Genomic DNA, 14731 nt, shown 5'->3' with positions numbered 1-14731 from the left:
TACAGTGTACAAAAGGATTATTCCACAGCACCCAAGTGCTAAGATTAAAGGCATGTGCCACCACACCTGGCTTTTTACTTTTATTTTAAGACAAAGTCTCACTCTGTTGTCCATTTTGGCTTTGATCCTCCTGCCTTAGTCTCCTGGGTAGCTGGAATCAGAGGCTGTGTTATAAGCTGGTTTATTTGCCTTTTTACTAGTTTTCTGCAAGTGATTTATTCTTGGTGTGTAAAGTTGGATCTTAATTCATCTGAAGGTGCCTTTTTAAAAATTAATTTGGTGTGTGTGTGTGTTTGTGTGTGTGCGTACATACATGTTGATAATATAATGGCTTTGAATTTTTGAGAGAAAAAGAGAGCCCTACTATATAGCCCGGGCTGACCTTGAACCTTAATTCTCCTGCCTTAGCCTCCCAAGTACTTACAATTATAGGCGTACACCACGGTACCACAGCCTCAGTTTGCAGGTTAACAGACGTTATGTGGGATGCTTTGGCTTCTTTTATCTGACAGGAACAGAGAAGAAACAGCCTGACCTTCTTACTCTCTTGGAAATTTCCAGCTCAAGAAAGTGCCCAGAAGCCACAGCACGCGGGGATTTTCTGATTAGCCAACCCTTTTCTTAAATTATTAAGCTGCATTAAAACAGCAGCTTGGTGTACTTGGTGCTTTAGATCTTCCTGTCTTTGAAAGATTAATGTCCTACAAGAATGACGCTAATCTCAGTGTCTCCCTTTAGTGTTTTCAGATGGCAGGAGCATCTCATCCTGCACTGTTCTTGCCCTCTACCCTTTAGGCATTTACAGTTATTCTAGGGGGTTATGTTTATTAACTTCTGGAGGTTTTCTCTTACAGTTTGACCTTCTTAAGTATGAAGTTTATGTATCAATTTAGAGCTACTCTTAAAACAGGTTAAAGAGCAATGCTATCCAACAGGACCAAAGCGAATCTTTTCTTTGTAGTGCTAGGAGTCAAACCCAGGATCCTAGAAATGGTAAACATGTGCTCTACCAGAGATAAACCCCCAGTCCAAGTGATTTTTTTTTTTTTTTTTTTTTTTTGTCCATTATAATCAGGACACTGGATGAGCTGTTCGTTTTGATTTTAGACTGCATGGGTCAGTTTTGAGCAATTGATAAATGTTATTTAATGAACTTATATTGTCCTCTTAGGCTTATGTATTTATTGATTATATACTTTTAAAAACCTCTGAACAGCCCAATGTCTTCCTAGTGTTTGATAGAATCCGGTAAGACATCAGTGTCATTTTCAAGTAGAGGTTTAAAGTTTAAGATATGTTTCTTAATTCAGAACTATTTCTACTGGCTTGGGAATATGTTAGGTCTACTGGCTTTCAGATGATTCTCAAATTAGCAAAGAAAGGTATTAGAGGACAGAGAAAAGTTGGTGCCCAGGCTGGAAGTCTGGATGGACATTTTCCTGTGCAGAGGGCAAAGTTAGCAGAAGTGTGGAGGTCCAGAGGTCGGTGTTTTCACAGACCTGAGAAGTCCCCAGCTCTCTCCGTTCCTTTAGTCATTTTTATTTATATATTTTCTTTGAGACAAGATCTCACTGTGTAGGTCAGACTGACCTCAAACTCCCAATCCTCCTGCCTCTACCTCCTAAGTACTGGAATTATAAATATGTGCTACCATACTCACCCCTCCCCCATCCTTAAGATGTAGCCCAAGCTGGCCTTCACTTCTAGATTCTTCTGCCTTAGTCTTAGTATAAGAACTGTGAGCACAGGCCACCACACATGGCATTAGGGAGATTTTAAAGGGCCTAAAGGGAACATGATTTTCCATAACTATTATTTGAATCAGAGGAATTATTTCATTAAAATTCAAGTTTCATATGAGGAGCAAGTTCTATTAGAGTTGATGGTGCTCACCTAACCACATGTTATGTGAGACTGTCCTCAGCTTCTCAGCTTTCACCTTCATCTGATGAATTAGCTGGTTACTTGGGAATGCCATCTTATCAGGGACACATTCCCTGCTCCTAGATGGAGCTAGTTTGTGTGGAATGGAAGGAAGCATCTCTGAGGCACTTGGGCTGGGTATCTAGTGGCTGGTGTATATTGAAGGTATGGGGTGGCACAGCTGGTACCTTCATCTGACTCTTGAGCTTTTATTAAGCTTCCTGTCATTTCACTAAACTCCAAAAGGTGGGTTTTTATCCTTATTTTTGGCTCAGATTGAGTCTAACTTGTCCACTCAGTGGGGATTCCGCATCTTGAGAGCTGTTAGTGCTCAGGCATTGTGTGTATGGAACTATCAAGGTGAGAGTTTCTAGAAGTAAAGAACAAAGGCTTCAACTGTGTCTTGGCTACGACTACCTGTTTGTGCACTGTGGGGCTTGCTGTGAAGGCGGGATGAAGCTCTGCTGTGCATTCTTAGTTGTTTGGTTTACCTTGTCCTTGTTGATTCCAGACAGGCTCTTGTCTGTGCAATTCTTGTAAATTCTCTGTGGTGCTGAAGCATCAGCTGGAGGTTTTGTGGCTCTGAGCCAGATGGTGCATTGACAGTGACATGGCGTGCTTCAGAGCACCATAGTCAGAGTTGCTAAGGATGTTTTGAGAGGAAATCAGTTTTGTATTCCTCTTCATATTAGAATCTGAGGGTCTGATTATGGTCTCGCCCAGAGAAAATAATCCAGGACCCATCAGGGTTTGCTAGAGATACCTCTGTGTGTGGTTAAAAGGACCTTCGTAGTTCATCTTAAGGCAGTTGCACCCAGTGTTTATATTACCTGCTTCCTCCTTCCCCAAGGAGTTCGAGGCAGTAGCTTCTCTCTGTGCACTTGTCCTGGCATGCTCCAGGTGTTAGTGTGTACGTTGTGAGAACACATGCTGGGACCCTCGGAGGCACACACCAGATGACCTGCCCAGTCTGAGGATTTACCAAGGATAGAGCTCAGAACCACTGTCCTTGCCCCAGGAGCCATTTCTCTGGTGGATGTTTTGCTCTTTATTCATCTTGCCCAACAGTAAAGCTGCCAGGAGAGTTGGTTGATTGGATTTAATGCTCACCTACCATTTTGTGTCTAGTCACTTCGGCACGTTCACACAGTCGGCACGTCCTAGTTCCACACGAGGAAAGACGGCAAAGCTGCAAGCTGCAGCTCTGTGGATGAGGAGACTAATTCAGAGAGGTGAAGTAACTCGCCTAAAGTCACAGGACAGCACTAGTAGCATTTTCAGTGTGAGGGCCCCATGACATATTTATGTTAAGTTCGTAACTTCTGATCTCTTTCACGCTTTTCATTGCCTCATTTTCACAACTCTTGCTTTCTTCAGTAGCTTGTATTGTGGGCAACTTCCTTACTCTTTTAATTTTTAAGATTAAATTGTGTGTGTGTGTGTGTGTGTGTGTGTGTGTGTGTGTGTGTGTGTACGTACGCGCGCGCATGTGATCGCAGGCATCCTTGTGTTGTGGCCAGAGGTGTCAGATCCCTTTAGAGCTGGTATTATAGGGGGTTGTGAGTCACCTGGTGTAGGTGCTGGGAACTGAGCTCTGGTCCTTGTATGCACTCTTAACCATTAAACCACCTCTCCAGCTCCCTGCTTAGCCACTCTTAACCTGCACTGACCTCTTCTGTAAAAGGAGAGCAGTCATAGCACCTACCTTATAAACAGGTTAAATAAAACAGTGCCATTAATATACAGTGCTTAATACTTGGCAAAACTGAAGTAGTTAGTATATGTTTACATGCACAGGTATTAGAGCCCAGTTATAAGATAGCATGTATCTCGCTTAAAGACTGAACTTTAGGCTGAAAACAAATCTGAACGCATGTCAGAGAGCAGCTGTGCTCAGGTTGTTGAAGTGGTCCTTGAACGGCCAGCACACACCATCAGACAAGGGGAAGGCTATGGCCCATGGAGTTTGGGTGCTCGTGAGACCGCAGTGAGTGAGTGCAGCCACAGAATCAATGCTGCCTTCCCGTTCTTTTCCATCCACCCAGGACTGATGTGTTGATTAGCCTTCAGGTGACCCCAGAAATTCTAAACGCCTTTGATCAAGAGACCAACTCTGTGTTCTCCATCTGAAATGAGAGCTGTTTTAGAACGAGATCCTATTGGTGTGCCGTCTGTTCTCACCTTTAGTAATGAGCTTTGGCTGTGAGGTGGCCAGTGATTTAGTCTTGTTCAGAGGGCCACATTTCTTAATATTTTGATTATTTTCCCCAAGGAATATTGTTATAGTAGAGGTTTTTCATTTGAGGGAAGACACTACATTAGGCAATGCCCTTTACCCCATGGCTGACCTGAGACTGCAGCAGAAAACACAGAACTGTTCATTCGGCTGAGGTTTGTCTTCGAGGATGTTACAGTTTGAGTGTGGTTTGCCCCCCTCACCCCCCTCACAGAGGCTCACATGGTGAAGGGCTGGCTGGTGGAGCTGTTGGAAAGTTACGGGATCCCAAGGTTGGTGACGTCATCATTGGAAGCCATCAACGGAAACGAAGACCTATTCATGTAGTCGTCCCTTCAGCCAGTGAAGGCTTAGCAGATAAGCTAGATGAGGCCATGCCATTTCCAACAAGTACAATAAGTAAAAACAACCAGATGTGCTTTCATGAGCAGACGCATTTACTTAAGAGAGAATGCGTGCCACAGCCTTTACCTGGTCATAAAATCAAATTACTCTGGAATTATCCAGGAAATGAAACAGAAAATAGGAATTTACAAAAGTAACCTTATTGTCCTGACAAAAGTGGCTGAATGGCTTAAGTTTTATGTACTTCAACAGACTCATTATAAAATTAATCATTTAATCATTTATATTGCCCCTCTGATTCAAGTTCATTGAACTGTGATGTTAAAAATAAAAAAATAAAGTGGTGGCTGTGGTCCCTCTGGATAATCTGGTCAGAAAAGTTTTGTGATGTCTGAGGAGTGAACCTCTGAGTGGAAATCGGATGTGATGACAAGCCACTGTGACAAAAGGGCTGTGCTCTCGGCCCTGGATGCCACAAAAGTAGGACTGTTAGAGGACTCCCGAGTGAACTGTCTGTAGACCAAACCAAGGGTCGGGCTATAAGGAGTGAGGCTGGCGTGGGAGGTGAGGCCTCTCCAGGGTAATGTGCTCTGCTCTGCTTGTAGATGGGTTTTTGCTGCCGGTTGGTGGTGGCTTGGCCCAGGGGACTGGAGGCAGAAACAGAAAACACTGATGGGGTTTGAATCATGCCAGCATGTCAGAGATGAGCTCCATAAAACTGCCGAAGCTTACATGTGGGCAGGAGGGTGAGGGAAAGGAAGGGGCAGGGTGAGGTTGAGCCACTGAGAGTACCAGGGTACATTCCTGAGGTGGGCAGGAAGGCAGAGTGGGCCTCCAGAGCTTTCTCTTTGGTGCAAGCTGCAAGTTCCAGGGACTAAGACAGCCAGTAGGGCCAGATCTATCCTATATGGTGCATCTGGAGTCCAGAGGTGGATTCTGTGGTACAGATGTGAGTGAGTGGGAGTCTCAGCACAGAGAGCATATGTAAACCCTGGAGATGATATTCATGCTGATTTCCTTTTGCCTGGTGAAAACCGTTCTGACTTACTGTATTGCTGGTTTGAGAATCTGATCCCTTGGATGCTGGTTATAGCAAAACTGCAGAACCAGATATTTTATTGCAAGATTTCCATTTGAAATTTATTTATGTCACCAAGGACCAGGAAGGTGAAATGCTATACCTGGCGCCATAAAACCATTGTCTGAACTTGTTTGTCTGAAAAATCCATATCTGGATGGTGTGATCAAACCCTAGCCATGCCCTGCTGGCTGTGTCCTAATAAGAGAGGCATAGCATCAGCCCCAGAGGACTAAGGGCCGCCGCCATGGTTAGAACAAGAGTGCCTGTTACCCAGGTCAGAATCAAAATCAGCAGAGTGGCTTAGAAATTAGGAACCTCAAGCTTTAGATCAAGCAGCAGTTTTGTGAGAATTTTGCTAACAGATAAATAGAAAGATAGATGTAGACTTGTGCTTCCCACTTTGGGGATGTATAAGAAATACTTGAGCAGTTTCTCTAAGGTACCAGACTTCCTGTGGCATCTGGGCTGGTACTCAGGACTGTCATTTTCACAAGCAGTTCTGATGCAGGTGTCCGTGAAGACACCCTGAACTTGTGAGGGTGTCTAAGAACCATGTGGAGACAGAGGCCTTCAGGGGAGAAGGGGCTAACCTGCAGGGGAGAAGGGGCTAACCTGCAGGGGAGAAGGGGCTAACCTGCAGGGGAGGAGGGGCTAACCTGCAGGGGAGGAGGGGCTAACCTGCAGGGGAGGAGGGGCTAACCTGCAGGGGAGGAGGGGCTAACCTGCAGGGGAGGAGGGGCTAACCTGCAGGGGAGGAAGGGCTAACCTGCAGGGGAGAAGGGGCTAACCTGCAGGGGAGAAGGAGCTAACCTGCAGGGGAGGAGGGGCTAACCTGCAGGGGAGGAGGGGCTAACCTGCAGGGGAGGAGGGGCTAACCTGCAGGGGAGGAGGGGCTAACCTGCAGGCACCGAGCACATCAGGACATCTGTGCAGTGCCTTAGTTTCCTTTGCATTCTGTCCTGATGCACGGGTGAGAAGCAAGTCTGCCTTCCAGGCCAGCTCCCTTCCTTTGTTTTCTCTGTCTTTGTCAGAGCGGGCAGCCCCTCTGACATGAGGGTATTTACTGACATACTGTGTTACTGGGGTGGTGGCGTCTGTTTTCTTTGTTTCATCTAAGTGTCTTGTGTATCCTCAGTAGTGAGCATTTCAGAAATGGATGGATGAAACATTTTGTTAAACTGAGTTAGTGGACCTTGTGGAAAGTACCAGCCTTTAGGTATTGTTAAAACAAGTGAGTAAGATAGTGTTTCCCCTTCACTTGTATGGTTCTACTTGAATCAGTTTCACACACAGCTTGTTTATGGAAGATGATTAGATGCCTGGGATGTCAGTAATAACAGCTGTGGTCACCAGCATTTCTTGAATCAGGGCTCACTGTTTGTCAGACATGCACTGTAGAAGTTCTGAGCCAAGAGTACCACATTCATGGCACCCATGATCTCCAGAGTCTCCTTAAAGCCCATTGGGGAGGAACTAGAGCTCTCTGTATTTTCAGAGGGGACTGAGGCTCAAGCCGGAAGTTGCTTCTTCAGGGTTACACAGACAGTGGTCTAAGAATTAAGTTCTTAGCTACCAGTAACGTTCGGTATTGGGCTTGGGGTGTTTTCTTTTGGAGGAATTGAAAAGACCGGGCAAGCATCAGTCTTTGGGGTGTTGCTGGGCCAAAAAAAATAAGCCTCCAAGGTGGTATAAAACCACAACCTGGAAAAAAGACACAGTTTTTCAGCTCAACTTTCCAGCATTCCCCATACTTTAAAGTCTTTCCATCCTGCTGTTACAAAGAGCCTTTCGTCTTACACTGGTGGGCTTTTCTCCCTTCTCGGAAACTTCCCTGAAACCAGTCAGAGAAAGTCCTGTGGTGACAGGTCACACCAAACCATTTCTAAGGAGGCCTCTGTAACACTCGTTCACGCCCTACCTCCTGAGGAAGGTGGGCAGAAAGGGGTTCCTTCACCCCCTTCTATAATGTGTTCCTGTGGTGGCCTCAGGCGGGGCCGACTGGGGGATATGATAGGGTTATAAATGTGGGCACAACAGAGCCCTTGTGAGTTCTAGGAACCCTGTACTTCTCGGGAGCAGCAGAGTGAATCTCACCACCCAGTGTGGATAATACTGGCATTCACTCACACCTCTGCCAGCCGGGACTGCCCTTGTGTAAAAATCAACCACACCACACTTAGGGCAGCAGACTGCATTGAATTCTTACAGTATTCCTGATGAAACGTCACTTCCTCCTCCTGTAGATACCAGCAGCTTAGGAAGACTGATAAATTGCTTTCCTTTTCCATCTTTCTTTGGAGATTAGATAGGTAATGTTATGTAGTCTTGGCTGGCCTGGAACTAGTGGTGTGAACCAGCCTGGTCTCCAGCTCTCAGTAATTTTCTGCCTGTGCCCCCCAGGTGCTGGCCTTACTGCTGTGTGGTCGTCCCGTGTGTGTGGTGTCCCGTCCATCCCCGTCCCCGTCCCCGTGTCCCCCCCCCCCCCCCCCCCCCCCCCCCCCCCCGCCAAGTGCTGGGCTTACAGCTGTGTGCTTTGTACCAATCTAAGACCATAATTTGCCAGTCTCCTGGCATTTGCAAGACCCCTGTTTGAAACATGAATTGTTGCAAAGGGCTGTGCCTTTTTGCAAAGCTGGCTCAGCACGACCTGTGGAGCTATCCTGCTTGGGTGCATGCTCTGACCCTGTCACTTACTAGCTGGGAGATGTTGGGCAGGTTCCTTAGTCACTCATCCTTGGCTTGTCCATCCTGTAGCGTGGGGATAACAAAACATTCCTATCCTTTCTTAGGAAGTCAGTCTGTCTGGTTCAGGTGCTCGCCATGTAAGTACTAGCCATCATCATTAATTTATACATCAGGTTCTTTTCTCTCTGTATTTAAAATTAATCTTGGAATTTTCAGGGTTTCTCCAGCCAAAGGTTGTATCCATATGTTCAGAAGCCACATATAGAGAACCACACAGAATGCTTGGCTTTACTTTGTTTTGACTCTGGTGAATGTTAGTGGGAATTACTATGGCTGTGCATGGCACTGAGGGGCGGGGGGAAGGAGGTGACTCACCTGGACTGAACAGGCCTCCAGGGTAAGTTTCAGAGAGAGCCATGGGTACTGCCCCTGCTCCTCTCATGGATCAGGCAGGAAGCAGCATTAGTTTTCATACAGTAAGTTACTATATATAATGAATATGTACCTTACTTCTTGTTCAGGGCACATTAAATCAAAACAATTAGTTTTCAGAGTTTCTCAGGGATGCATGGTCGCAACAGCTCTGGCCTATGAGCATTGGAATTAGTTGTCACTCTCTAGCTGTCCCTACCGCTTGACTCTGTCCACAGTATCCTCCTCCTGATGCCTTCCTTCTGGATGCTGGAGGAGGCTGGGCTTCTCAGCTTAGACATTGTGGTGACAGTACTCCTCACTTCTCTTCTAGCTTAAGAGTTGGACTGTGGAGGACCTTCAGAAGAGGCTTTTGGCCCTTGACCCCATGATGGAACAGGAGATGGAAGAGATCCGGCAGAAGTACCGGTCCAAGCGGCAGCCCATCCTGGATGCCATTGAAGCCAAGAAGAGGAGGCAACAGAATTTCTGACGGCACCAGCCCAGGCCTTTGGTGGCTTCTGGGTTGTGGGTCTGATAGCCAGCACTTCCGCTCTGTCTTCTCTCCACAGCACCTTTGTGAACTCAGGAATGTGCGCCATGGGAAGGGCTCCCTGGACAGGCGTGTGCGGACCGTCAGTGTGCGTCTCCACACGGGCGGACTGAAGGGTTTGGATTGGCGCTTTTAACTCAGAATTTTAGACCCCAGGATCAGAGACTCCTAGTTGAGTGATAGCTGGGAGAATTTTACACCGTCTTTTTGTTTTCTTTCTTGTAATAGTTTTGGTTGCTCTCTCTGGAAGACTTTTTAAAAAATATATAAATATGCACATATATATAAATTATAAATAGATCCCCCACTCTGTGGTGGTGTCTCTGTACAGGTACAGTTTCAGACACTCTGTCTCTTTCCGTGAGATTATGGTACTGTGGAGTAAGAGAGCAGAGGACACTGGGAGGCTCTTAGGTGGTCACCGAATCCCAGGAGTCAGCCTCACCCACTGCAGGGCTTCATGGGAAAATTAGTCTTGGGATGGTCATGCCACCACAGTGATGAACCTCATAGGGTCATCCCTGGCCTCGGAAGCTGCTGGGGACACCAGGGGAAGGCCTGGAGAACTTGAGTTTGCTCCTTGAGTCCTAGGAGAAGCCTGGCAGCCTCTTTGCAAATTAGCCTTTGCTGTTTCAACACCTTTCATCCATCCCTGCTCTCCCAGCTGCCTAAAGTCACATCCCAGATACTGCCCAGTGCCTTAACAGGGGACACAATCTGCTGAAAGGACGGCCTACCAAGAGCTCTCCAGCCAACAGGACTGTCCAGTCCAGAAAAAAGAAAGGGGTTTTGTGGGCCTCACTGTTCGTGTGCAAAATCACACGTGGCATTTGCTCTGCGTTTCTTACTACAGGGTAAAGGGGATGGATTGCTTTTGTGTCCACATTCAATTTATGTGATTGGTTTATTCTTTTCATTCACTGTGGAGGGTCTGGCAAGGGTCTGGGACTCACTCATAGGAGGCTTAGTGGTCCACAGAATGCCGGAGCTGGGAGGAGCCGGAGCTGGGAGGAACCGGAGCTGGAAGGGGTCTGACGGTGTGCTGTGGGGGTGGGAAAATGAGAGGAGGGGTACCATTGCCAACGTCACAGACGGAGTCCGAGTCAGAGCAGGGACCGGAACTCAGGGCTCCTCCCCTGGGCCGCTGAACCAAGAGCTCTTCACTGAGAGAAGGAAACGACCACTGTTCATCAAGTTGTCCAGGACTCCTGCTCTTGCCTCGCCTCTTTGATCCTTGAGCTGCTATGGAAGGACCCCCCAGAGGAGCCATGTCAGTCTCGGTATACCGGTGGGTTCCTTGCAGTGTCTCCCAGGTCCAGGCAAGCAGTCACAGAAGGCCTGCAGCAGAGTAGAAAGCTTTGCAAAGGACACTTACAGAGTTATGCCCTGCACCTTTGGCTCCAACTGCAGTCTGAAGAAACTGGGAAAGATAGTTGCCCTTTTATTTTCTTCTTATCTCTTCTCTCTGATGAGAGCCACGATTGGGTTGCACCTGTGGATACTGAAATTCAACTCCCATAATTGCTTTTGCTCCCTAACCTGAGAGTCGATAAAAAGGAAGGGGATGTTCTCCTCTGTGACCAGATTCTGTTCTTTGGAGTTAAAGCAAGCTTTAAAAAATACAAGAGGCAGCTGATCTGCAGGACTTGGCTAGCAAAGGAACTATGTAGCTCAGAGAATGAGAGGACAATTTGCAGATCTTGCTGGAATGATACATGACAGCTAGCCTTCCCTGGGTAGCACGTGTCAGACACCGAGCTAGGTGCACGACTCCAGGTTTCACAGGAGTCCTGTGGTCTCATTTAGTTATTTCTCATACAATGAAATTGAATTTGAAAGATTTCCTTCCCACGACACTGGATCTGGATCCATGGCATCACTCTGTGGGGCTAGTCACAAAAACAGGAAAGTCCTCAATGCTTAGAATGAAGTGACCGTGTCTTCTCACGAAGACTACGTTTAGGTATGTGTGGGTTGTTTTTTTGTTTGTTTTTGTTTTTGTTTTTTTTTGTTTTAAGGTTAAAAGCCAGCTGAATTAATAGTCACATCCCCCAGTCAAGTAAGTTTTTAAAAACCCAGAGCACTGAGCTTGCATAATAGCCCATCCTCGGAGCTCTTTCCTCTCGAAGAAAAGTGCTTTGGGCTTGGCCAGGCAGAAGGAGAAAGCCCCTGGCTCCCTTCTGAAGCAAGATCCAAAAGCTATTTTCCTGTGACTATTCTACAGCTGTGAACCTAGATCTGGAGTTTATTCGGTTTCAAGCATCTCTGTATCAGCAGTACAGCTGAATAGAGCCTTTTGCCAGAAGTCAATTGTTTTGGATCAAGGAAATTTCCTTGCAGAGTGTATGTGTTGTCCAGTGACAGGCGGGGGAGCAAGCCATGCTTTCCTCAAGGACCGAGGATCCCAGGAATTGCATCTTGATTCCCTGGAGCTTGAGTGTTTGTGACTCAGGCTGACAGAACTCTGGGCTCTCTACTTCTGAGAAGCCATGACCCACACCTAACTTTTCTTTTCAAAAAGCAAACAAACAAAACCTCATAGTCTCTAAACATGTTCTAGTTGTGCTCCCATTCATAAATTTGAAGCACATTTCTATTTTTGATATTTCTTATGTATTTTTTTCTTCAACCCCAATTAATTGGACGAGAATTTGACTGGCTGGGAGTGGGAAGGTTGCTGGGTTAGTGGATAGATGGAAATGGTCATCTGAAGCCTCAGGCATTGAGTCTTGAGTCTTTGACACTGTAGAGTAGCACCTGGCAGATGCTAGAAATTTATTTTACCATTTAAAACTCAATACCCCCATCTAATATCAGGAGTGAGAGAGATGGCATCACTTTAGACCCTGCAGATGCTCAGAGACTAATAGCAGAATATTATGAACAGCTGCATGCTAGTGAATTCACCAGCCTAAGTGAAATGGATGGATACCTGGAAAGTTAGGAAGACATGGGCAATCTGAACAGTCCCCTTTCTACCAAAACTTGATAGCTCTGAGAGATACGGGTGTCTCTCCGTTCTGTGGACCAGGAAACTGAGGCTCTGGAAATGCCTGTTCCTCAAGGTCATGCCAGCAGAGTGTAGCAGAGTCCAGTTCTTATGCCACTGTCCTTCCCAGCATACTGTGCAGCCTCTAAAGATTGCAGTTCTTTATTTTGGGGAAGTTGTTCCTGCCCAGAACACACCCCTCACCCTCCTCACCCTTCTTTTGAGCACTGTGTTTGAATTTTTATTAGGATTACATTCATCATCTTTGGAATCCATGTTCTTTGGTCTCTTCCACCAGCCTGCACTCAGACCAACTTGGAGAAAAAAAATGCTGTTGCTGATGTACAATTTAAAAAATGTGAAATTTGTAGCTTTAATGTTTTGTAATGAAGACTAATGACACTGGCTTAAGTGCTGACTTGAAATGCTATTTTGTAAGGTTTGGATGTAAATAATCAAGGTCAGCGGTTTGTATATGTGTGAGACATAGCTTCTTCCACTGCCGTTGTTTTTAACTTGAGGGACTTGCTGTCTGCTCTTGTGTTAGAGTTGTTCCCCTCATTCCTCCCCAGCACCTGTCACCATTGTTTTAAATAAACTGTCCTTTAGACCACAGACTGTCCCTCCTTAAAAGGGAGGTTTGTTTTCATGCATGTCAGTGCTATACAGTGTTGTTGTGGATGTTGATGCTATTGAGTGTATATTCTAAGGTCCACAGCCAGGAGGGAGGTGAGCTGCTGGACACTGGTGACAGATGGAGCTAGATGGCAATACTATTACAATGAACTGAAATGGACATGGGATTTTTTGTTGTTGTTGTTTTCTAAATACAAATGCAATTAAAGTTTTTATTAAATACACAGTATAACAAGTTTTTGGGAGCACTACTACATCCCAGCTGCTTACTATACTCCCGTGGATCCTATGTCTTTTTTTATCGTTTTGACAGTTTCATACATTTATGTAATGCATTTTCGTCGTTTTCACCCCCATTCCCCTCACTCGTTTCCCTCCCACTGGTACCCCTCCGTTCAGTGAGCCCCTCCCTGTTCTTCCTTGTGTGCATGGCTCACTGCCTGAATGCAGGTGGGAAGTTATTTGGTGGAGCAAGGCTAACGTATCTGCAGCTACACTACTGAATAAAGTGGCCCTCCTCCAGGCATTAATTGCCAGGAGTCCCTCTGGAAGGCATGAGGCCCCCTGGTCCCCTTCCCCGGCCGTGATAAAGCATTGATTAGTCCACTCTTGTGCCAGACTTGTGCACCCGGCTCATGAGTGCAACAGCTGTGTTGTGTACAGATGACTTTGCTGCACATCTCCCCATCCTCGCCTCTTACATTCTTTCCTGTCCCTCTTCTGAGGCATTCCCTGACTTGGGGGTGTGGGGGTGTGTGTGGGGGGGTATCATAATGTCTCATGTGGGGCCAGGCATTCCATCATCACTCTTACAGGTTTCTGCATCAACCACTGCCAGCTGCAGTAAGATGCTTTCCTGATGGAAGCTGGACACTGCACTAAACCATGAGTATAGATGTATTTAGAAAATGGTTTGGCCACGGGACTCTTCAGCAAAACAATAGTAGTAGGTTTCCTTCTGGGTCAGCAACTGGACCTAGTTCTTGTAGATCCTGATAAACAGCCAAGTACAGAAGCATCACCAGAGAGACTGACTGAAGGAAGTATCCAGCCTGTGAATGCAGAGAAGAGTGAGTGCTGCTGAGGCATCAGGAAGCATCCGGAAACTTGAGAAGTGAGGAAGAAGGTCAGCAGAGGGTGGAGAGGAAGGGAGGGAATGAGCACGCGGAAAGACAGGCTGGGACAGGAGCCTGTGCAGAGCTGCCTGGGAATCCTCGCACAGCCAGGTCAGACATGGGCCAGCATCCAAGATGAAGTAGTGGGACCACACCTTTGGGTGGTGCATCCTCATCCAGGAATTACCCAGCCTGAATGACCCCAGATTTCCTTTCATCATAAAAGTTCACCCAGTAGTAGGGAGCAGACAGATGTATGTGGAAAAGTCAGTGCGGATCTTGCAAGTGGAGTTGTTCAGTAATATTTAATGTTGTCGTTCTGTGCTCTTCTGCTTTTCTTGGAGTTGGAGTGATGGCATTTTTATTGTTGCCTAATGAGTGCACTTCACTCCCTGGAACACTAAGCGTACCTTTCGGACTCTTGCCAGGGTTGACAAATATTTCTATTGGTCAGATTCTCAATCTGCCCAGAGAGAGGAACAATGCTGTAATTTTATATTAGGTAATTGGCATAAGACAGCCTTTCGGATAGTCAGCTTGTCCTCAGTGCTTCCTTCCAGTGGCTGCATTGTTCTCAACAGCCCACAGAACTGCCCACTGGGGTGCTTTTGGAAATGCATGGGGGTGTTTTGGAGTGGTGCTGTAGCAGCCATACCAGCACCTCTCCAACAGGGACAGATATGCTGGTTGTCCTGTACAATGTCCAAATGTGTGGTTTTTTTTTTTTTTTTTTTTTTTTTTTGGTTTTTTTTTTTTC

At 46.3% G+C, this 14731-nt stretch overlaps 1 protein-coding gene and 1 long non-coding RNA gene across 4 annotated transcripts in view; one reads left to right on the top strand and one right to left on the bottom strand.

Annotated features, from left to right (window-relative positions):
• Positions 1-4417, bottom strand: part of LOC143273077 (uncharacterized) — a 69561-nt gene extending 65144 nt beyond the window's left edge. For 2 of the 3 annotated variants that reach the window (XR_013050951.1, XR_013050950.1), the window contains exons 1-3: positions 4272-4417; positions 3038-3127; positions 425-505 (exon numbers count right to left, since the gene is read on the bottom strand). This is a non-coding gene — a long non-coding RNA (uncharacterized LOC143273077). The remainder of the gene's footprint in view (positions 1-424; positions 506-3037; positions 3128-4271) is intronic. The other variant, XR_013050949.1, reaches the window with a different exon arrangement.
• Positions 1-12838, top strand: part of Stk4 (serine/threonine kinase 4) — a 97218-nt gene extending 84380 nt beyond the window's left edge. The window contains exon 11 of the mRNA XM_042276772.2: positions 9016-12838. Coding sequence (XP_042132706.2) covers positions 9016-9174 — 159 coding nt within the window. The 3' untranslated portion in view covers positions 9175-12838. The remainder of the gene's footprint in view (positions 1-9015) is intronic.
• Positions 12839-14731: the final 1893 nt, after the last annotated feature.

The sequence above is a fragment of the Peromyscus maniculatus genome, chromosome 4 (assembly GCF_049852395.1).
Source record: "Peromyscus maniculatus bairdii isolate BWxNUB_F1_BW_parent chromosome 4, HU_Pman_BW_mat_3.1, whole genome shotgun sequence".
In the NCBI taxonomy this organism is placed as follows: domain Eukaryota; kingdom Metazoa; phylum Chordata; class Mammalia; order Rodentia; family Cricetidae; genus Peromyscus; species Peromyscus maniculatus.
Note: the sequence above shows the minus strand (reverse complement) of the source record. Positions and strands in the feature narration are given on the sequence as shown.